The sequence below is a fragment of the Melozone crissalis genome, unplaced genomic scaffold, assembly GCF_028551555.1.
Source record: "Melozone crissalis strain CALT ecotype California unplaced genomic scaffold, PUWL_Pcris_2 ptg000018l_1, whole genome shotgun sequence".
NCBI classification, from domain to species: domain Eukaryota; kingdom Metazoa; phylum Chordata; class Aves; order Passeriformes; family Passerellidae; genus Melozone; species Melozone crissalis.
Window position 1 is genome coordinate 24,497,758 of NW_026535796.1, and position 25,290 is coordinate 24,523,047.

The 25,290-nt window shown below is 36.3% G+C and overlaps 1 protein-coding gene across 19 annotated transcripts in view; it reads right to left on the bottom strand.

The window, feature by feature from the left end:
* The window catches only part of GPHN (gephyrin), a 270,748-nt gene that overhangs the window by 108,059 nt on the left and 137,399 nt on the right, over positions 1-25,290 (bottom strand). For 11 of the 19 annotated variants that reach the window (XM_054276498.1, XM_054276496.1, XM_054276500.1 and 8 more), the window contains exons 4-5: positions 20,492-20,584; positions 11,059-11,097 (exon numbers count right to left, since the gene is read on the bottom strand). In XM_054276498.1, the coding sequence (XP_054132473.1) occupies positions 11,059-11,097; positions 20,492-20,584 (132 nt within the window). The remainder of the gene's footprint in view (positions 1-11,058; positions 11,098-20,491; positions 20,585-25,290) is intronic. The other 8 variants (XM_054276499.1, XM_054276497.1, XM_054276495.1 and 5 more) reach the window with 1 other exon arrangement.

Below are 25,290 nucleotides of genomic sequence, written 5' to 3' on the forward strand. Positions count from 1 at the left end.
GCCTTCTTCAAAGTTATTCAGAATTCCTCTGCTGGAGACAACACAGGTACCAGTAATTTTTATTCACAAAGCAGCTATTTCAGCTTATTGTCTACTTTCCTACTCTTATTTGGCTGGAAGAAAACAGAGCTTACATGGAGCTAGACTGATCAGATCTTCTTACCAAAAAACCACTAATCTATTTCTTCTCCATGAACAATAAGAAATACAGGTTTTAGCAGTTGGTTTCTTTCAATACATTGGAAAGTTTTTTGGATAAGGATTTTAACTCATCTCAGTTTGACCATTATGCTGTCTTTCCTTAAATTCTTCCTGTTCTTTGCCACCAATAACATGTATGGTGACATTCAGTGTCTTTTTTTATGGATAAGGCATGACAGGATTCGCAGTGTTTGATGTTTTCCAAAATTAAATTTCTTTGGTCAATTGCTCAGTTATCTTGACAAATGGATGAAACTGATTACAAATGCTAGTGCTGAAAAGCAACCAAAATCAAGTAGGTTTATAAAAATATAATGCTAAAGTAAGGCTAAAGTGGTTGCTGTGTTTGGGCTCACAGGATGACTGGTGGTGACTAGGCAGACATGGGGCCAGTGCTGACCCTGATGCATGTGTTTGTTCCTCCTCATGCAGTGAGCCATGCCAGCTTTGCCAATTTTACTTTACTATGAGTTTAAGAAACTCATATGAGACTGGTAAGTCCTTGTTGGGAATTTTTGATGTTAAATGCAGCTATGTCTACACACATGTGTCTATATACACATGCTAAGAGCACTCTCAGATTATGTAGATTTTTTTTTTACATAAAAGAAAACAAAATATGTCTAATCCTATTAGACATGCTTACCCTAGTGCCTTTCCCTCTTACCAGTGATAAGCTTGATACATACTTCTCTGCTAACTGACCCGATTCAATTTTCTTTTACCTTTTCTTCTCCCAGCTCAAATGTACAAAGATCCAAAGTTGAATGGATCCTGATTAATGTAGCCAGCTAAAACTGAACTCTACAAACTGGTATATCTGCACACACTAATAACACATTTCCACTGACAATAATTCTGCGGCACAAGAATGCTGCTTGCCCTCTCAACACATCTGCAGTGATTCTGCTGCCACCCAGAACCTAAACATCACAGAATGACCCTACAAAATGTATCGGTGCGAGGAACAAAAATGTCACAATAGTAACTACTGTTAGATTAAATACAGACTCTGTTTTCTCTATTTCTCCCAGTCATATCCATGACTCCCTCTGCCTGCAAACTGCCTCCTCTGAATTCTCTCACTCCTTCCATTGGGACCCACCATATCATTTACTGCAGCCTAATGCCCGTGGCAGGAGACCCAAGTGCCAGAAGCTGATTCAGTGTCTGCCTTCTTTATAGACCGGTATCAGTGAACAAGTCTGTCAGAACACTTCCACTGTGGAGATGGCCACAAAAAGCAAGTGGCAAATAGAGGTACCTCAATGATTTATGCATGACCAAGCCAGGAATATATTTAATTCCCAATAGCTGGATTCCAATAATAATTAATTTTATAAACAAATTATTATTAGTATCATTATCATCAAATGAAGTGTATATTAATTAATAAAAAATCTTAGTGTTCATTATAGCTTTCCTTAAAAGTCCTTGTTTTCTTCAATTGAAATCAAACTCATTAAAATATTTACTTGATAACACTCAGTTTCTTTTTTACAAAGAAAAAAGCTTGCAAAACATTTGGGGGAAGATGCTTCACCTTTTATACACTACAGAGAAGCTGAAAATTTAAATTAATATACTAGAAAAAACAACCTTGTGGAATTTGTAAATTATCCTTGCACTTCTGCAGATCTAGATCTAAATTCTTAGCTAAACCTGATTGCATATGATTTATATAAACTTCATAGATCAGTGATTTGCTTGCCCCATTTGTGTGATTGAAGTGTTAATGAAATTGATGTATCCAACCACGCACATTTTCTAAATATCACTTCTAATATATATTGTGGCAATAATACTTTTTTATTCCTGATCGCTAAACAAAGTTTTAAGATGTGAAATGCGTATAAAATATTTACGCTATAAAAACTGATCTTAATTTTATGATACTGCCTGTCCCCATACATTGTCATAAACCCACTAGGACAATCATTTGTAGTAGCTGCTAAACAAACAAGACACTAAATGCTTTTCTGCACTGTAAGGAATGCATTTTGGCTGTACAGAGTTGGACATCTGCAGTACATTACAGCTGTCCAAAGGGGTGTGTTAGGCCAGTGTCCAAAGGCAGAGTATTTACAGTGGTGGGGATGTCAGGAGGAGCTTGGTTGAACAACAGCTGGAAAAAAGCCTGCCCTTTGTACAAAGAAGGGCCAGGTGTCTGCTTCCTCTTTCAGCCCTCTTTCCATGTGCCAACTGCTGTGCTTCCCACTGCAACTCCACTTTGTGCAAGAACAAATCCCTTCCTGTCCACCAAAAGTAGTATAGTTGAAGACATCCTAGTAATGACAATAAAACCATTCTGCTACTCCAAAACTCTGTTAAAATGCTATGTGTTAATAATTACTATTATTTTAAGTTTTCCCCCAGTTATTTCAAACTGCTTTGTATTAATATAAGATAGGTATTCCAGCCCAACCTTTAAATAATTCTCTAAAATTTGAAGAAAAGGACCAAAACATGAGAAGTCAAAGACTTTGTTCTGTGGAAAACAAACGCACGCAGCACAAATGAGAGAAATAATCATGGGTATCTACACTATGCCAATAAGAATTCTACATGACTGAAGTGACAACATAATGAGCTTTAACTAATGGAATAACAGCTAGGGAGCACTGTCTCATAAAAATATACCCTAGACAGTGTTTCTGGTTATGTGTACTATCTTCTAGACTATATATCTATACCTGGAGTCAGGCTACAGCCAGCTTCATTTCAAAACTAGTGCCAAACTTAGATCCTTCTATATGGGAAGAGTGGGTGTATTTGTGGTTTGGGGAAGCATACTCAGCAATTAACCAGAAAAGAAGCAAGAGCCAGAAGTTTTAACTTGCAATTGCACTTCTATAAATAAATAATTTTGCAATGTTTTAGCTCAAGCACACTAGTTACTGAAATTGAAATGTGAAACTCTTCTCTTTCGAGGATCTCGCCTGATGTTTCCTAACATTTGCTACCTTTTGCCAAGAAAAAATATGGCATTCAAAACACTAGCACTTCTGAAACTTCAGTCAAATTCTTCCACCGATTAAGTAGCTCCTCCAAACACTTTGAGATCTCAAATCTTCATGTTGAAGATTTATTAAAAACAACCCTTCCCAAAAACCATCTTCTGCACTACAAAGGGCAGACTAATGAGCAATAAATTTTCAGGAATACACCATAGCAACAGAAGAACTACAAAAGAATATCTTCTCTTAAGATTTTCTTACACAGTATCTTTACTCCCCAAGTAAATGACAAAGCATCTCTAATAACAGCAACTTTAAAGAACTTTTTCCATAACTTAAAAATTCATAGAAATTATTCTTTTGTGACATCCAGTTATACAATTCATGTGTTCAGAGTCTGAGCAGTTGTCAGTTTTGGCACAAGCAGATGACACTTTCATTAGAACTGAACAAGCAAACAGATTTTGAAAGCCAAAGTGACCTACTGTGCATTCTGTCAAATGGTTTCCTATATAGGACTATTTTAACTTCTGGCACAAGTCACATCTTTTACCTCCAAGACTCTCATGGAAACAATTGAAACAATTGTAGTTTCTCAAATTGTTTTGTTGAGACTGCTGTAGCACAGAGCACTAAAGTGGAAGACAGTAGAATTCCTAATCTATATTGAGTGAGGAATATTAAATATATCAATTTACCTTTTCCTCTGGAATTGCATTATGTAATTAATGGTTTACAGTAGCTTAGAGTAATAGGAAACAATATATATACACACAAAACCCCCCAGTGTAGAATACATTTTCTCTGTTGCACTGTCCCTAAGATGTTTACCATGCACATTTCCAAAACAGCAGGTTTTTTCAGTTTTAGATGTTAAAACATCTTTCATGCATTAGGTAAAACCAGTTGAATCATTTATTGACACTACTCAGCTGAGACAGAGCAACGCTTTCACATTATTACAACTTTGCACTGTATAGACAAATTCTGCCAGTTTACTTCCCAGCTGCAGAACTCAGTTTTGAAACCCTCAGGATTCCTATACCATACACAATTTTTCATTAATATAGATATAGCAACACAGGTAAATAAGCACCTCCCCTCACATACTTTTCTGCTGTGCTTGAAGCAGCAGACCATCTTGTACAGAAAAATCTTTTTGCTTTTTAATAAAATTCCCCATGTCCAAACTTTTTCAGCACACAGATTTTCACACTAGCAGTGTGAGTGGATCACTGAGAAAAGGCAGTAGCTTTTAAGAAACAACAAGGCAAAAGAGATTCTTGGATGGGCACAGTGAACAAGTTATTTCTTGCTGTTACTCAAAATGTACCCAGGACTCTTGCACTGAACGTTAAGTATCTCACTACCACAGCAAATGTGCTCATACTAAGTGTACAGCAACTACTAACATCACACCTCTAGGCAGACAAACTCAAGTGAAAAATCAGACAGTATTTCTGTATAAATGATATGGGTGATGCAAGATCATTATTCAGAATAACATAGAAATCAAATGCAGCCAAGGTTAACTGCCCAACACTTTGTATCTGCTAAAACAAATTACATCTTAAAAGAAAAGATAAAAATTAAAATAAACAAAGACACAAAATATTTCTAGGGAAAATATTAGACTATCTAAATGGTGTAAAAGCTATTGAGAAAATCCCACAGTTCTAGCTAGACTGGAAAAATCCATCTTTGCTAATCTTAAAGTCAAAAGAAAATTCTACTCTCTCTTTCCTGTAAAGAATGATGGCGATTTAACAGCAGCTTCTCATTAAGATTCTGCAGGAAATTAGATCCCTAGGAGACAAACACATCTAAAATAATTTCATGCCCTTCTCTGTTTTTTTTCCAGGAATGCCCAATGCTGTCCAGCAGAAATCAGTAAAATTCATATGGATGAACTGCAAAAGAGTTTGAAAGACACCATAGCATTAAGCCTTGCTGTTCATGGATTAATTCTGTATACCACTGGATACCTAAGCATAATTTGGTCTCAAAGGAAGAACTGAGAGTAGTAGAAAGTAAAAATGAACCAACAATTTTTCACTCTTAAAAAGGGAGGTGTAGGCCAAAAATTCAGCCAAAATTAAAGGTGCAACATGTAGGTTTCATTCAGCTTTGAAATCTACAAAATCTCCCACTTGAATGTGATGATGGTTAGTTCACTGGAATGATGTATGTGATTGCAACATTACACAAAACAAAGCTTATTTACTACTCACTCAGTCTATCTGCAGAAAGGTTGCAAGAAGAAAGCCTAATAAAAGCGTACAAATATTTATTGAAAGCAACCAATGAAGGTGAAAAAGATTGATTACTGTTGCTATGAGATTCCATGAGAGCAGCAAAGGCTGAATCAAACAAAAGCTTTGGTGCAAGTCTCAGATAAAATTTCCAAACAATTATATAGATCTGACTTCGTTAAACTCCCAAATGAAGTGAAAGAAGCTCCAGCAAGTCATAGAATATAGTCTGAGTTGGGAAGGGTCTTTTAAAGGCAATTTAAGTCCAATCTGCCCTGAAATAAGCAAGGATATCTTTGACTAGATCAAGCTGTTCACAGCCCCATTGAACCTGACCCTGAACACTCCCAGGGATGGGGCACCCATACTCCTCTGTGCAAGCTGTGCTAGTGCCTCATCACCCCCACAGTAAGGAATTTCTTCCTAATATCTAAATCCTCTCACCTTCAGTTTAAAATAATTTCTCCTTGTCCTATCACATCAGGCCCTGCTAAAAAGTTTGGACCCATCTTTTATAGTCCCCCTTTATGTCCTGAAAGAATGCAATAGGGCCTCCCTGAAGCCTTCTCTTCTCCAGGCTGAATCTAAAACCTGTCTGAGCAGAAGAGCAACAAAATGTATGGGGGGAATAATCTGCAACAGTCACTGATTCATTACTTTGCACATGCATCTGTAGGAATAAGGCCTAAAGCCAGGAGAGATGCTGTGAGATGTGTGGTGAAGGAACAGATGTGGGCATGATGGCCTGCTGCTAGGGGTGCAAAACTCTGCCTGTAAATACAAACAGCTGCCCCTCACCATTGATGAAAGCAGCAACAGGATATCTCCACTTCTCCCCAAAGTATCAATTTTGTATTTGAAATGCTCTTTCAGAAGCAAAGGATGAGAACATGATTCCATTTTGCAGACAAGTCAACAGGCTTGCTCCTCTCTTCCTTGTCAGAGCTGGGATGCCTCTGCCTGCCTTGGACATTACATGTGAAGAGTTGTACACAGCACTACATGCTGACATTTTGTAGATCCAGTGCATCTATTATAGTCAATCTAACAAGAATGTATAACATGCTGCTTTAATGAGCTACACTATCTGTGAATCTGTGCTCATGGAAGCTCTTACTGAATGTGCCCAGACTTAAAGTGCCACATTGGCTGCAGCCAGAGAGTAAGCCGACTGCACCTCTTGACCTCTAGCAGGGAAACAAGGGACTGATCTGCTGACAAATTTTTATACTCTAAATCAACATAATCTCCTCATTTTTCCAACAAAAGCTGTTGGCCAACTAAGTTAAGAGGTAACATCAGAAAGATGCTGGAACTTTGTATCAATTAATTGCAACAGCAAAAGCCTTTGTCAGTGATAACAAGCATGAAGGAAAAGGCATGTATGTTCTTTAGCACAACACGTATCGTTCAAAGCATTCTTGCCTAAAATTAACCAAATAAACTTTTCAATCTGAATCCAGAAAAAGCATACAGGCATTATAAAATCTGAACTCCAAGTTGATACAAGTCACTGTCAGACACATTATTTTTAAGAGTGGAAAACATCAACTGAAAGTGAAGGCAGTGATTAAATGGATCAAGGAAGTGAAACATCTTCTGGAAATCCCAAGGTAGAAAAATAATCATGTATCTCTCTTTCTTTTTGAGTGTAAAAGACCTGTGTTTGTTAGGAATTTGTTTTCTTCTCAGAAACAACTGAAGTAATTAGTTGCTTAGAGACTGCAATGTTGCTATCATCAGAAAAGATACCTTTAGAAAACAGAGAAGAATAAAGTGAACTGTAAAAAAATAAATGGCGATTAAAAAATGCATTGAAGTAAAGAGAATATACAACAAACACTCTCCCGATAAATAATTTGCAAGATTTAGGTATTTTAGTTCAGGAAATGACGATGAGAACTGTAACAGGGTTTTTATCAGAGATAATAAGGAAGGAAAAGAGTCTGAAAAAAGAGTAATAAAACAGAGATAAAATTGGGCTGATAACAGGAAATTTAGTTATTCTGGAAAGGAAAACTCTGAGAGCTGGAAGGACTCCTACTGCTCACAACTGTTTTAGAAGCTAATTTTTAGTAGAAAATCAGCACAGGATAGGTTAAAGAATACTTTCAACCCCCCCACCCCACTGAAAATAAGAAGGACAAAAGACTAAAAAAACCTTCCCAAAACCCCTATTAAAAAAAACAAACAAAACTGTATATCAGTATTAGAGGGATTTAACAGTGAAAATGTTAGTCTCAGGGCTTTGTGTGCAAACTTCTCTTTAACCAAATGTTGACTCATTTATAAGACAAAACCGAAAATTTATTCTTTCAACTTACCACAGATTCTTTTAGAACTAATTTGAATATTTGTACCAGGCAGAAAACTGATTTAACTTGATATGTTACACTGAAGCTGCCTAAGACAGCACTGCATCAGTTCTGCCATAGTATAATTTTCAGCAAAGTAAATTCCATGCATTCAAGAAAAATCTTAGTGTTTATTTTCCTCCAGCTTCTGCTTCTTTTCTGCATTTAAAACTCATGTAACTCAAATATTATTTTAAAAAATCCCTGCATTTTTGAAGTAATATTAATTTAAAAAAACCCTATATTAAAAATAACTGAAATGATACACTAACAAATTACTTATGTTTCTTGGGATAAGAGGTGAATTCTAGCAGTATCCTGCAGCCCCACAGTGCTAGAGTGAATATTCCTCCTCCCTTGCAGCCCCTGCTATGCTTCTCAAACAACAGCCTAGGGAAGCATCAATGTGATACTGGGAGTTAAAGTTTGGAGAAAGAGATTTGCCATTGAGACCTGTTCTTGTCACCACACCCTTCAACAACATGAAGCTGGTGGGAAGTGAGAGACTGACAGCCTACCATCTTTAAGGGTTTATGAAGTTGTGCAAAAAATATGCTTGGAAAAGCAAGGGAGGGTTGGAAAGGCTGAGACAAGAGAGAACAGGGGAGCCTAGCAGAAGCAAAGGACTAAAATATAGGTGGACATTCACATCCTCCAGCTCCTTGGAGCAGAACACAAGTTCACTGGTTTCTAGGCATTAATGTGGAAACTGGGAGAAGGGTCCTACTAGCTCTTGCTCTGAGCATTCCCAACTGTCCTGGGAGCCATCCTCCAGAGCAGCAAGCTGGCGCTGGGGGCATGAGAACAAGGTGCTCTCTCACAGTGTCTTTATCTGATTCCACAGCTGGTCCCACACTGGGGAAAGCTGCTACTGATTCAAGGGATGCTGCCCTGCCTCTCTGCTTATGATGCCTCAGGTTTTAGCTTTTATATTTTTTGGATTCTCTGCTGCTTTAGCGTGTAGTTCTGAGCTTCAGAGTAAGGAATAAGTAAGCTCTTTTCACAGTGTAGGTAGACAAAGCAATTCCTGCTCTAGCTGGGGACCAAGGACACATGATCCAAATCTCAGGCCCAAGAGCATAAACAACAGTGGACTGAAGAGAGAAAAACAAGAAGAACGGGACATCATACCCTAAAGCTGTAATTGGACAATTAACTCCAATATGCAAATGGACCAGAACTTATAAAAGTGAGAGACCTCGTGACCGGTTGTCCATTTTGTGACCATTTTGGTTCATCTCGGGTGTAGCCCTGGCTGGGCTTGTATGCTGCCCAAGGTGCATCCACTGAGGCCTTTTAATAAATCCCTACTTGATTGTTTAACTCCATCTATCCTCTGGTCTAGGTCAGCCTTCACAAGGCATCACTTAGATATAATTTCACATATTTAAGGTACCTTTGAAAATAGCAAAAGCAGTAATAATATATCTGAAGAGATTAAAAGCTAAGGTTAAAAGAACATTACATACAATTTATTTAAACATAGTAAGAATTTACTATGAAATTATGACAGGATTCATAATGACAGAATATTTTCTCCAAGTCCTAGTTGCTACTGGTTTCAAAACCACAAACCCAACAACACTTGTAATAACCTAAAAACTGTGGAAGAGCTAGGAAAAGAGGTCAAATAAGTTGAATTAAAAGAAGAGCAGGAAATCCTGCTTCTTATTCTAAGATGTGACAGATTTATTCCTTTACTATTGACCTTACAGATGTAGTCAAGTCCTTGGTCTTAATCTGAGTGACAAAAAGTTTCTGTAAACAAGCTATTGACCATTCTCCCAGTACAGAGAGCGTAGGAAGCAGCAATTAGGACACGTTTCAGTTTGGTAACACTGTACTGATCCAGTGGTTTATTTAGATTAGCTTCAAGCCTCTGTTTTAAATAGAGAGACCTGTAAAAATTATTTAGCTTCTTTGATCCACTGTGTTTAATGAACACAGCTCTACATTCAAACCTTAATCTTTCTGAGCCTGAGCAACAGATTGTGTTTCCCTCCTGTTATTACCTACCTTCCATGGATTCTGAGTACCTTAGGTAGTATTAGGGTTATAGTACTTAATTACTATTGAATTTAATACTTAATACAGTACAACTTAGTCATATACCTCTCAAATAAAGTGATGGAAGCAAAGACTAAATACAATTCAGTTTAGTTTGGATTTGGTTTTTTTTTTCATAAGATGGGAAAGGGTTTTTGAGTAGTCCTAGGAAAAAGCTGAATGCTGGTACTGAGATCAGTTTTTGGCTGGTGTGTTATCAGACCATGAAGAAGCCAGACAATAGTTTTTCCCCATTCCTTACAGTTCTTCTTAACCTTTTCAGACTGGAGCATATTTAGAAATAAAATCTAGGCAGATGGATAGGACAATATGATAGAAATGCCAGGCATAAAGCAAGTGGACAAGACAGTAAAAGAGCAAGTATCAGTGAGTAAAGCAGACTCAAAGAGCAGCAAGGGGACACTATATTCAAGGACCAGGTGAAAAGGCATGAGGAAAATGCCAAACATTCAGCAAGTTGCTAAAGCAGTACCACACATTCAGCAGGTGCCAAGCAGCAGAAGAGCAATTCCACAAAGTCAGCAGATGCATTTAGCAGGAAGGCAATGCCAGGCACTTGGAGCAGGAGAGGGCAGCAGGAAGCCAATGCCCGTGTACAATCCGACTGAAAGGACAGTGAGGAGGTGACACGTGCCAGTCAACAGATGGACAGGCCGTAGGTAGTCACTGTCAAGCAATTAGCTGCTCAAGAGGCAATGGCAGACAGTCAGGCAAAGGGCCAGGATTTCTGCAGGACAATGCCACACAGCCAGCAGGTAGAGAGAATATAAGACAGCAGTGAATGCCAGGCAGTCCCCAGACAAGGCAGAAAAAGACCAAAGCCCACCAACAATCAGATGCAACTGTTGGCAAGAGCAAAACATAAGCCTGCCAAATGACTGACAGGGCAGTAGGGCGGCAGTGCTTTTTCAGCAACTCAGGATACCATGAGTAAAACAGTCCCAAGAGTCTAGGTGCTCACCCTTTGGTAATATCATTGATCAGAGTGAACCATGAAAATCCACAGGAGAATAGCACACAAATGGAAACAGCAAATGAGTCTGACCCTAGCACTTGGGGAGGCCATGGGACCTTCCTATAAAACAAAAATATGAGAATCCACAAGAAAATCAAACAAATGGGAAAAATGTGTCTAAAAACTGTTTCTGATGATGATTAAAAAAGCAAAAAAATACTAGCAAAGAATTAGTTTGGAAATGATTGGGTGGGATTGAAGATGTTGCTTACCCCTCTCTGGAGCCCACATAATGGGAATGTTGGGAATTTCTGCAGCAGAAAAACAGAAGAGAAAAGGGATTTCTGACTCCCAGTTCAAGGAAAGCATGTCAGTTTAGGACTGGGTAATCTCTTTGGGCAAAAAATAAGAATTCATCTGAATCTTTGCCCATCCCCAGATACATGCCTTTATGGAGGTTTTTGAAAAATTTAAGAAGCCCACATCACTTTCATCTCATGACCTCCCACCCTTGTTCCCCAAAACCACACTTACCTCTAGCACCTCTAGTATAAGAGGGGAAAGGGGTTGGTCTTGTGAGCTCATTCCCACATCCACTGCAAAATGGCTTGTGAAGTTGCACAGGAGTACCCATGAGCCACTGCTGGCCATTTGTGAGATAAACAGGAGGCATCATTAACTGTTACTCATAATCAGTGCAGGTTGGTGCTTGAATTTGGCTTGGACACACCCACACTCTGTGTCTCTAATTAGTCTTATGAATCTTGTGGGGCAACCCTCTTCTAAGTATCAAACTTATCAGCACCTATTTGTTACCTTGAAAATTCTCTTGTCTTCGACTTAAGCATTTTGCTATTTAACATGGTTGATTTTTTAAACAAATGGAACTGTTTCAGAAATCTTAGCTGCTGCTTTATTTCAAATACATGCAATGAACTCTGAAATGTAAGAGCTGAGAAAATCCCAGCACCAATAAAGTTCAGTAATTTAACTCACCTGTCATTTAAATAAGGAGACTTTTTATTCAGTATTCTACCTAGAAACTGAAAGAATCAACCAAGAATCAAACTTCACTATTTCTGTCTACTTAGAAGTCCACATCTTGTGTGCATTCATCTGGTTGCACATTAACTTTTTATTGCCAGCACTGAAAACCTGCACTTCACTTTGACAAGGCAGTAATATGAAACAAGAAGCCAACTCTTCCCTCTTCAAACTGTAGAGGACCTTAGAAAGGAATCATGAGCTTTTTTGTGCCATTGCTGAATCAGGATTTGGAAAGGTTGCAGAGACAATCTGTATGAACTTGCCATGCACTCATATGCAACAAAGTTTTTAAAGAATACAGTAGTGATGGGCTAAGCTGATGGAACCTTATTTATACTGATGTCTGGGTATTAACCACTCATTCTTCTCCTAGCAGAGCAAGGCACAAGAATAACAGAGTTAATAGAACTTCAAATTTAGAAATTTGGGTCATAGAATAGGAATTTTTTCCATACCCAAACTTTTCCATATTGAAAACTACTATTTGGACTTAGAACAAAATGGCAAATAATTTAGCCAGAGAAGACCAACAGACTTCCATTATATGATTAGTAATGGCATAAACCAGCCAGGAACTGCAAATACTGCCTGAACCAGAGATACCAGAGTACAAGGTAAGGGCACACATTGGCAGTTTTATAAAATCCTGTGATTTTGTGGCCAGCAGGAACTACAATTAGCTGCATCACATCAAGAACAAAATTGCCATCACCTTCTCTCTGAGGGGAAATATTTCAAGCTTAATGAAAATGAACTATGACAAACTGATCTCAGTGTACCATAAGAAAATGCTTATTTGTGGAGGAAAATATGGACTTTAAAAATCCAGTGACAGTTTAAATGTCAACAATAAATAACAGTAGATTATGCACCTCACTATTTAGGTATTCTGATGAAAGAGTAACTAAGAAAAGAATACATGCATGAAGGGAAAAGAAACTAAAATATAGTCTAAATAAAAGTTAGAAAGTAATTATTTTCTTGTCCATAACTGATAAGACTTTCATGCCTAAGCGTGACAATATCATTTTGGTTTTCTATTTTGGTACTTATACTGAGTCAACATTTTGCTAAAGCTTCACTGCTCCATGTGGTAGCAATTAGCAAAAGCAGGAGAAGAACTAGTTATAACCCTAAGAATAACTCCTGAAGGCAGCTGCTTTCCAAGACTCTTCTAGTTTCTTTCCACTTAGTGGTTGGAAAAGCTCCTACACAGCAGGGAAGAAGTAAATGAGAAATTCTCTATTCTTTAATAAGTATTAGTTTTAATGATCAACTATTTAATAATGAGTCATTTTGCTATTCTGGTGTGCTAATGTCAAAAGGACTAACTCACTCAATTTTTCATACATCTTAAATCCAAACTGGTATTTGCCATCTAGTTATTATGTCTTTAAGCTGCCTCCACAGGGAAGTCTTCCTAACATGTCCACATTATTTTTTTTGTTAATTTTCCCTGTATTTAGCTTTAACTAAACTCTTTGTAATAGACCATGACCAGGAAAAAAAAAAATCACACAATAGGACAAAAATTTCAGGCTTGACACTATTTTCAGGATTATTTTGCTTGAACTTGATGTTTAATTTTGTTCAGTTTCCTATTATCTTCTCCAAAGCCATGCTTTAATGGAAACTATTTTTAAAAATGCCTAAGAGGAAAAAAAATTCCAGAAGTTCCAATTTGAAAATTTCATTATGCACAAGTCCTATGGCAGGCCTATTTTTCTTTCCCAGTTACAGAAAGGACTGCAAGATACATTCACTGTTGTGGCTACACTGCTAATAAGAGACAAGCCAGTTTATTCAAACTAATAGAGAAATGTCCACATGAGCTGTGGGCTCTACAGTGAAAACACAGCTAAAAGGCATCTGTAATACCAAGAGGAGGAAACCCCTTCTCTTTATGGTATGCAAAAAGCACACCATAATCATATTGTTCATCTGGGGGTACTTTTGGAAGTACTGGGCTCGCTCATGCAGGAACCATTTGCCCACTCTCAGGACATGCCAGCCTTCTTCCAACTGCCATTCCTAAATTACCTTGGAAAAAACCCTTTAATTTCAAAATTAAAAAAAAAAGTTGAGATTTCCAGGCTCATTACTGTGGCTTTGTTTCTCATTTTATGAAACATTCAAGTTCCTTATTACTGTTTTACTAGTCTTTTCAGCAGAGCTCGCAAATATTTCCTACATGTTTGAAAGTCAAAAACCACAGCCTCTATTTGCTATTCGAAAGTATTAAGGACACCTTAAAAAAGGCAAATAAAAGCTGATCCTCAAATGAGCAAAAATAACCAAAGGCTTAATGGAATTCTATTAGCATTACCTTTATCATTTGATAGTCAGACAACTTTACACAGAAGGTTAATACATTAGTTAAGTAATTAAAAAGATATTTGCCCCATCATTTTCAGTCAATATTATCAGGGTTTCACATTTAAAAAAAAAAAGAGACAAAAGCAGTTCATGAATTCCTTTTGAATTCAGGAAATAAAACAGTTTCATTACTAATTTCAGGATCCATTTGATTCAAACTATCTTCTCATCTAACATATACTGAACATAAGGCTGAAAGTGCAGGATGATTCATTTAACATCATCCATGATTTCTACAAGAAGTACAAGATAAATTGAGTTTTATAAGACATTTCTCCCACTAGCCAACTCTTTTGATTTGACAGAATTAAAATGAAGAATACAGCTCTTTAAGAATTGGCTTGTGTGATTAATCTCTTAAACCAACAAACTCTAACCCAAACACATAAAGCCTTTCATTATGAGGATTTTTTAGATTTTCCTGGCTCAAGATTTCTATTATCAGCTATTTTTACAATGCTCTTTAGTAGGTAAAGAAAGTCTTTGGTACCTTACAAAGCCTTTAGTATTGTACACTATTTCCCAAAGAAAGTACAGGCAAAATCAAAGTTATTTATCAGTGCTCTTCATGATAAACTAAACAGACTGAGTAGTGCAACTCTCACAGAAAGCATCTCTCTTTTTACCTTCATATTTCTACCATCATATGTTTTTTACCTTTTTCTATATCCATGGTGGCAGTCGCAACTTTGTAAAAGGAATTTCAATAAAAATATGCAGCTTTGCATTTTAGACACATCAATCCCACATACAGACAAGTATTATCTGGTTTTTTTTGATGACCTCTGATAGTTGAGTAATGGAGCTGAAATGGAATCTGCCTTTCTTGCCCCTCACATTTCTCACTAAAGGAGTCTGAGCAGCTCACAGGTGTTTCCATGCAGACACTGCAGTTGATGATAGCACAACCAAGCCCTTCAGTGATGAGGGTGTGCTACCAAGTTTTCCTGAGAAATGAGAAGAGAAGAGAAGAGAAGAGAAGAGAAGAGAAGAGAAGAGAAGAGAAGAGAAGAGAGCACTCTTCAGCCCTTTGTAAGTCAGCTAAATCAGAGTGGAATTTCTCAAGACACAGGTACTTGTATAAACTGACAGTGTGCTGTGTGGTGCAAATAATTTGTATACTGCTGCTTCTCAAAGACACTGGTAATAGATGTTTAGTGAAAACTGTTCTGCAACTAGACATATAAATTCTGCTATAATCACATGCCTTCCAAGAAAGATTAAAAATCTAAACATATAATTTTAAATTGAAGCATTATGGCACATAAACATATTTGAATTTTATAACACCAAATACAGCATATCAAATAATAAATTTTATTGAAAAAGAAAAGCAGACTAGATAAAGAGCTAACCATATAAGCTAGGAACTGCCTGGAGGACTAAGAAAAAGGGGATGGTACTTTACAGAGTTGCTGATAAACTTCCAAAAGAGTAGCAGAGAATTTGGAAGGGTCTGTCAGAGAGCAATCTGCTCCATTTAAGTACCTTTGTTTGATAAGATGCACGTAGCAAGGTTTTGTAATGCCAACCCTCCAGGAGCAAGCTGGGCTGGAAACAATTTCCTAAGAACTATGAAGGCCTCAAAAGGTCAGATGTCATCCATACACAGCACATGTTGTTATACAATAGCTCACCACAGAAATCAAACTTAACTCAGAGCAAGACCTCCATTAAGAGATAGGAAAAGCTACAGTTTTAAAAGAGACTACAGGAATATTTTCTTAAAATAGCTATTAAATTGGAGGGTACCTGGAATACTGAAGGGTGAAAAACTGAAACATTAGCCTGGGTTATTAGAGGTTGTGCAATTTCATATTATTCCTACCATAAAATTACTTATGTCCCATGTGAGATGAAGGCTTCATTCCTCCACTCTATGGAGCCATCCTGAAGTGACAGTTTGTAAAATAGAAATTATTTGCTTGTGGCCCAGTGCCAGTAATAAAATATTGCTGAGGAAGAACAGAAGTAGTCCTATGTCCACAATAAACAATACTAGAAATCCTGCTGCTCTGGAAAAGCAGTATTTGAACTAGGGAGAACAAAAACCTACTATATTATTTCTAGTTTAAGTTGCTGCCTATTGAATGGAAAATGTTATTTGAAAAGTTTAAGTCTCAGTGGATTTGGGTTACTTAGATGGAATGTGTTGCTGTGAGAGTATGGATACAACATGACTATCCCATTGTGTCATAAGTACCTCATTTCATTAACAAAATTAAAGTGGAAGTGAACAAACAGAAAAAAACCACATAAAACCTGAAAATAATAGAGGTCAAGAGGGTTTCCAATATTACTTGAGACAGAGGAATGGAAGAATATATATATTAAAATAGTCTGCAGAAGTAAAATGTAATTTGAAGAAAAAATCCTACCTTAGAGAATGGGGAAGAGTCAAATGATAGAGAATTTGCATTTGGCAATAATTATAAAAATGCTGATGCAATGTTGAACTGATTATAAAAAGATACTACAGAAGAATTGAGACTTTCTTCTATCCAAATATGGCTTCTGTGTGGTATGTTTGGAGTATTTGTTTATCCTGAGCATGATTTTTCAGAAACATTGACAAATAGAAGGGAGTTCCAGACAACAATGATTTCTTTTCATGAGTTCTTACAGAACTCTGATGAAAGAATAAATAAGTACGCATATATTTTCAGACTAAATGAAAACAAGTATGTGTCTAAATACATTTTAAACCAGTCCATAAATATTGAAGAATATAAACAACAAGAACTGAAAGAAGATTCACAAATTTTCCAGAACACTCAAAATGACTGTAAGGAAACATCTGTCTAGTGTTACATGCTGGAAAACAGCTCTTCTGTGTTTTTTATAAAGTATTATCTTAAAATCTTAGGGCTCAAAATTACCTGCAGTGTGGATGAACTACTTGTGAATACACACTGTGACACAGTTCAAGTCCTCACAATCAGTTGAGGACAATACATTGATTTCCACTGCTATTATCTAAGTACATAAAATCTCATAGATGGGCAAACAAGACTTGCACAGAATCATACTAGAGACAAATGATAAGAAAAAAGCTAGAAGACTGTTAGCAGACAGACAAGTGAATTTTTTGAATGTACAGTTTTGCAAAAGAATAAATGTAAAAATACAGAAGACAGAAAACTGAGCAGAGCACCCATATACAAAAGATTTTTTCTTTCCCTTTGTACTGAGCAACAGCAACAGAGAAAATACATTAGTATTGCAGAAGGGTACCTTAGTGATTGATAAAAATGCTGAAAAATTGCTTAATTTTTTTCACAAAAGTTAATGTATACTGTTATCAACATTCTGTAAGAACTACCACTGAAGTATTGTAGTTCCACGAAATAAATGTATGCATATGGAAATACAAAATGAAAGTTCCCTAAACAAACTTGGGCCGCACTTGGATCTCTGTCCAGTACAAACACTTTTAGAATCAACAAGCAGACTGTATGAGCAAACTCCAGCAGAGATTTAAGGACTACTCCCATAAATTAGATGCAAAATTACCTTGTAAAAAAAAAAGTGTATCTACAAAATTAGGCTTACACTTCAGCTTTAGTACAAATGCAAACTACCACCAACTGCCATAACAGTTAAGAATTCCAGGATTCACTAGTAATGCCTATAACACACTAACTTTCAAATTCAGCCATCCATTGAGTGAATTTGGTTTTTTAAATATCCACAAACACTTCACCACTTCTACTTGTGCAGCCAAGAAAGTGAAGGATATTCACACTGCTTAAGCAAACTGACCTTCGCCCCTCAAAATGTGAATCGTAGGAACCATTTCAAAAGCTCCTCTCCACACACCAGGACTGAGGCTATAAATTTATGGATCAGAGACAGGCAAGGAAAATCACATATGGTGAATATTCCTAAATTTTCTAGTCCATTACAAGAAAAATTGTTACTACACATGACTGAAACAACCTGGAATGGTTCTGATACAGTGTTCAAAAGGCAAAGTGAGTGGGGAAACTACCAATTTTTTGGGATGCTTAATTACATATTTCTGAGATAGCAAGAAGCCATTTTAGCTACATTATGCTAGGCACTTAGTTTCATTTTTATCAATAATTACAAAAGTCAATTAACATTAAGTCTTTGGGTTGCATTATTATTGGGAACTACCTTTATTGTGTATCTACAATTATATATCTATAGAAAAGAAACAGAGAAACCTGCTTACTAATCCAAAGTACAGGGGAATTAAGGAGAAGTAGGACTGAAACATACCAGTGGAAGTATGATTCAACAGACTACTGTATCTATTCTAAGGAAAAATAGTAAAACATTTTCCAGTATCAAATTCAATTCTTAAAAGTTTTAAGTTAACATCTTAAAGGTGACATCTCTATAGCATAATACCATGACCACATCCTTTCATTGTCAGCTCAGTGATGAGAGCGTGCTGAATCAACACCATACACACAAAGGTTGAAAACCAATTTCTACATAAATGCAAGTCTTCCTAAAGGCTTGTTATTGCATGTTTCATGTTGACATAATGAATCTTCCATTTTTGGTTTTCTCGTTGACACAAAAGACATAAAAAACTTAGGCTTCTTAGTATGTTTTTGGTATGACACATACTGGCAAACTAATTTTCTTCCCTTAAAATAATTTGTTTGACTGAATGATGTAATAAATCCTATCACAGGAACAATGTTTGTCATCACAATTTTTTAATAACCTGGGATTCTATATCTCCACTGAGATTAGACTTAATCCAATTTAACTAAGTGAAAAACAACGCAGATTTTCTTCAGTACAAGTTATTAATGATTTTTATATCAATGTGTTTTTATTATACAGAGACAGTAACAACTCAGATAACTGTCAGAATGGCTTACTCAACAAAACTGATGAAAAATCATCCCTACCTGTGTTAATTAGTATAAGTAACAGCAATGCAGAGTAAAGAATATACTGGGTGTTTGTGCATAGAGTTCTCATTTGTTTATTTTTTGTGCCATATGCTGCTTGAGAATCTGTAGCTAATTTTCTGCACTGGCTACAATGCTTCGTCTGGCACTGCTGCCCAGGCTTGACCCCGCACAAAGGAAAACTGAAGCAGAAATTCATCCCTCCATCTACCCAGTCCTGGTTACACAACGTTCAAAAGCATTATGTTAGTTTGCAAGAAAGAGACAAATTTAACCAACTCACTTTTCACTTGTGGCACCTTTAGCAAAGGGAATAATCTGCAAACCAATTTTCACTATGTGCCACACTGTGTTCATCTTAACATTGTTCCCATTTCCTGATACACTGACAGCCCCCCCAGGTTTTAGTTACTCTAGTTACTCAAGGTTTCTATTTCCATCAGAAGTAATGAACAGGAGCATTTTGTTTACATGTTTCTCTAGCTAAACAAATAAATTAAAAAATGTTTTTAAATTCCTAATGGAAAAAAAAATGAACTTCAGGCATGTGACAAAACACACTTGTAAGTAAAAAGCATTGTAGATATTCTATAAAGAACTCAAATCAACTGGAGAGTCTAAGAAATCGAAAACATACATGAGTACTTAAAAGAAATCTAGGTATGTTTAATTGTGCAAATAAACACAACTCACTCAATCTTAGTTCTGCCCTTGAGTGAACAAAATTACACCAAATGAAAGATGTGATTTTCAAAGTTCATGTTAACCTAATTTGGAACATTAAATAACAAAATACTACAAGAACAATCACACAGTCATTTCACATGACAACTCATGGCCATAAGGTCAGGTTAGGTTTAGCTTCTCATTTTTCCCCCCTAACTTTAGCTTCATGTAAGTGTAACATAGGCAAATTTCCTGAGCAACATTTACTGGTGCATTACCTCCACCTCTGTGCCCGTTTAGATTTTTCTGACAAGCAGATCCATCTCGCTTATGCCACTCTTCCTTGCACAAGACACAACAAAAGCCACACAAAATTTTGCTTAGCAGTGTTGTACTGCAGTGCTAAGGAAAATGACGCCACAAAGCCGTTAGAATTTTGTTTTGTGAGGGGACTGGAAAACCATTAAACTGTACCACATTTTAGTTTGAAAATTGTTTTGGGTCAAGAACCCAAGGTCACAGTAATTCTCTTGTGCTATATTTTCTATTACTTTTTTCTGACTCCAAGTAGTGTAGCACTTGACCCATCCACAGATACTGCAAAGAAAAGTTACAGAGAAAATTAAAAAAAAAAAAAAAACCAACCAAAAACCCTCCCCTCCTCCAGACTCATGCATTTTTGCACCAAAGGGCAGATTTTTCTATTTCAGGACTATCTCACCTCTGGAGTGACATCTCGCGGTGCAAACCCTGTTCCTCCCGTTGTTAAAATCAAATTAAGTTCCTTTTCATCACACCAATCTATCAGCGTCTCCTGAAAGAGAACATGAATCCTGTCAGATCCAGCAAGAAATGGTTTTATCAGATAATACCTGAAGACTTGAAATGTCTTAAAACAGAGGCACACACAATATGGGGAATTATAAACCACTCATGGCTTTTTATACAAAGATTCTAAACCAATATTTATAATCAAGATAAGAAAGAACAATGCAAGTATCCACAAAATATTATTTTGCATATGGAAACTGAAATTCAGTTCTCTATATCTTGACCTGAATTGGAAAACAAGAATTCACAGTTATTAATTTCTACCATTGTTTATTTTGATATATAAATATAATATTCTTTGATACACATTAACAGAGTATGTAAATTTAATTTGGATTGCATAATTGATTCTTGCAACAGTAACTTTGGTTTGCATGCTGCACTTTTTCATAGCCTGAAAAAACCAAGAACCACGTATCTGTAAGCCTAACTACCCAAAGGTTCAATAATGCACTTGATGGAGCAGGTGATGATCTATAATCATCTTTCCCACATTCTCCTAATAACTCAACAGGAGTGTGTATACCCATTCCAAAGCTGGACTGAGAAATCTGTCATTTAAATGCAATGACTTACAGTTCTGGAAAACTCATGACACTAGAGAAGTGTTTAATTTGATTTAATATATTCATTCAAAAAATTACTTTTTAAACTAGTTTTCAAACTGCGACAAAAAATTGACATAAGCAGAAGACTTATTTAATGTTAATGTGATTATCTCACTTATCCTTCATACTCGACTGTGGGCCAGCACAGCAGGAGCATGTCTGCCTGGAGTGCAAAATTCACTGTGTTACCTTAAGTACACTCATTACACAGTAAAGTATCATCTGCAGAGAACATATCAATTATTGAGACAGTTATCCATATTCTAGCAAAGAAACAACATTATTTGAAAATGTTAAGGACAAATTTAAGTTTTGGGAGCATTATATTGGGAAGGAAGGAATAGTTTTGGAGATTGTTGGCTTAAAGCTAATTACTTACCACAAGATTAGCTCTAGGAAATATAGTGGTTTAAAAAGCTTAAAATAAAATGTCTGGAACAACTGAAAAAGTACAACCAATTTAGGTAATCCTCAGCTGTATTTTTGCAGGCCTAGTACTGCTATGCAACTCTCATTTAACAGAGGGATCATATACAGACACTTAAAAATTACAGCTAGAATAAACCTATGTCTGACTGCAAGCCCCACCACATCAATACATCCAAGGATTACTGGAAGAAGTGGCAAATCCAAAGGTTCTGTCTTTATTTCTCCTTCCTTTAATCATTACTTTCACTTCCTCTTCTGTATTCTCTCTTTTCTTTATTAAAATCACATTCATCTTTTCACTCTACCCCTTTGGAGAATAACTCTCTAATTCACTGGGTTGTAAGTGACCATACCAGAAGCTTGTCATATGAACATTTCAAATAAGCTTGGAAAAGGAACAAGGATAATGCCTCAAAGTTGTACATAAATAAATGAACTAGTAACTATAGCTCTTGTGTTACATTTTGAAAAAAATGTGAATTATGGTAGTAAAAGAATTTTAGGTCTTAAAATTCTTTGCTTCAATAATACAGTTACACATTAGGAAATTTCTTTCAAATAGGTGGCATCTCTGTCATCTAGAAACATATTTGTCTTGACTTAAATAGGTACATATTTCAGAGCACAGTTTGGAGAAGCTCAGTTTTTGGCAAATTTAGACCTTAATATTGTATTTATTTTAAAAATTAATATGGTCTTCCTATAGAAAACAGGATGGATAGATTTTCAGCATTTGGTTTGTTTTTTTTAAAAGCATAATTTAGCTTTGGATAAAATAAAACCTGCTAAATTTCTTTTAACAAGAAAATAGATCCTTCCTCTGTTCTCATTTTGCTACAGTTCAGTAATACTTCCATTAACGAGGGAAGAAAAAGTCATGTGATATGCTACAAAAAACTAAAGAAATTAGCATCCTAACTCTTCAATTAAACTGAGCAATAATTAAGTGCCTATTCCTGCTACTGCATCAGTGTACCTAGGCAGACTCCTAGATAGAATTCTCAATCAAGTTCTAGTTATAGTAAAGAAACTTTCAAGCTTTCAAGTAGAAGACCTTTAACTACAAGGCAGTGAGTTTGGGTTTCATTGTACTTTAGAAGTGCAAATTCATCACTTAGATATTTTAAAACCATGGAAAAATACCCAAGGCTTATATTCAGCTTATTTATTTTCTCGCTAACCCAAAAAACTGTGTCCCCATGAAATATTCTCATTGCTGTAAAAGTACCTAAAAAAGGAAGCCCCACGCTCATCAATTATGAACAAATTGTGGACTCAGAACAGGTAGATTCTGTACTGGCTTTGCAAGGAAATGAAATTTCTTTGTCTTCAAATGAAGATTTCTTCAGGCAAGTGACCTGATATTTGGCTTTACTGACGCTATGCATGCAAAATTATTATATAACATTTCAACCAAAGAAAATTTAATTTAATATTTTTTATGCATATTTCTCCTTTTCTATTGTTTCACTGATGATAAGCTTTCGAGAGAAAATGGCTAGGTCAACAGATTATGTAAAGCACTATTATTTCATTCAAGCCATTGGAAGGATGCTGATGGATACAAAATATAGTAGCTGGCTCTGAAAACAGTCCAGTAAAATTACCAAGTTTTAAAAAGCCAGAACAAAGCTACAGAACTCCAGGGTGGGAAAAACCCCAATCAATAAATAGCTTAATACTTTTAAAAATTAGTATTCTAAAGTAGGCTTTATCAGTTATTTTCCAGGGTCAAGGTGTAACAGAAATTAAGTCATTACAGATAGTTTCTCCACAAATAATTTTATTTCAAAAGGACACACCATTTCAGATTTCACTGAAGTCCTAAAATAATTATATTAATTATGTCTTTCTGATGCACAGAAGTAAAATGTCAGGCCAGCTGTCTCCTTAAGCTTTAGATTAGATCTAGTTCCCTGTCCTCTTTACCTAATTTCTCATATTTTCTCTCTCAAATACATTTAAATTTCCCTCATTCAAATGAGCAAGAAATCCTTAGGTATAACAAACAACCTCTTTCCATTTCTTGCTCCAAAGAGCTCTTGCTTCTATCAGCTCCCTCTCTCTCACAACCTGGAACTACTCATTGGACTTCCTATGCACTGCCCAGTATTGAAACTACTTCAATTATAACACTACTCAACAAAAACTTTGTTTATGGTGCTTGAATTTTCTCATGACCAGTGTTAATTTTACCAGTGCAGAGAAACCTTGCGTCATTTTTTCTCTTAGTCTTTCACATGTGAATTTATTGATGTAAAGACCAAAAAAGATCATTACCTCAGGGAAAGAAAGCCTACAGGTACAGCTCAGTGCAGAGACCCTATGTATTTGGCAGGAACAAATTCATAAAGGCACCACCACATCAGGATACACTAAGCCCAAAAGCTGTACAGATGCATTTTGGTGGCGCCACCTGACATTTCAGTCAGGGAACTGCTTGAACACTCACTGACATATTTCCTTCTGCGGAGGTAACTTCAGCATCTCCAAGTCCAAGACACAAACCTGCCATTAGTCTAAGCTGCAATGAGCAAGCCACAAAATTATGGTAATTTCCTTTTGTATTTCAAACTAGTTCCAGGGCTCTGACTCTTCCCTACACCACACCCTGCCTTGATCTACAGTGTTCAAGAGAGAGAAAATACATTATGCTTTAATTTGGTAGGGTTGTCCAGCAACGCTTCATGATTATCATTAGGTATTGTTGTATTTCTAGTAACTCCTCTTTACTAATAATTTCTGTGGGATAATGCCTCACCATGATGCACAAGAAACCTGATCACAAGATACACAATTACAATAGACAGGGAAGTGGGCTATTTCATACCTCCATCCTTTAATCTCTGCGTAAGTGAACTGGAAAAACAAATAGGGATTCCTTTCTGGAATGAGAGGAACAATGCCCTAATATTTAAAGATAACTAAGGTTTGTGGATTACTTATCTTAGCCAGAAATTTAAACTTGAGACAGCCTGCAAGTATCCTCCAGTCCTCCTAGCACTGCTGTCTGGTGGTTTTTCACACAGACATTGAGACTACGAGCCTTAACGGGAGCAGAAGCACTATAAAGCACATGAAAATGGTCATTGTGCATCAGATTAAATGCCTACATAGAAAAGCTGAAGTCCTGATGATTTTTCCTTTTCTATGATGCTACAGTCTATGGCACGTCATGCCTTTTTTTTATTGTCCTATTTTTGCCATCACTGCCCTGAAAGTGTGGTAACACTCCCACATGTTTATGCTTCCAAAATTACTAGAATATCTTCCTTCAAGTTAATATTCTGGTGCTTACCATTTAGATAAGAACGTATACGTTTTTTTGATCAATACATAATTTACTTCATAATACAAGGTTTGTAAAAATAATTCTCAATCCGCACACATATTTTCATATACCATAGCCACTAGAACATGACATGTACACTGTTATAATTTAAAACATCCAGAAAGAACAGGGAAATACTAAAAACAGTATAAACAGGGCAGGTTTTCATAATGAATCCAATGAATCCATACAGAATTCTTTCATTCTATATTCAGTATTGAAACTAGTTAAACAATTCTTAATTCCATAGTTAACAAAGATGTTTGGCATTTTGGCCCATGCTAGATTTTTCCAGCACAGTGCAATTGTGAAGTTATTTCA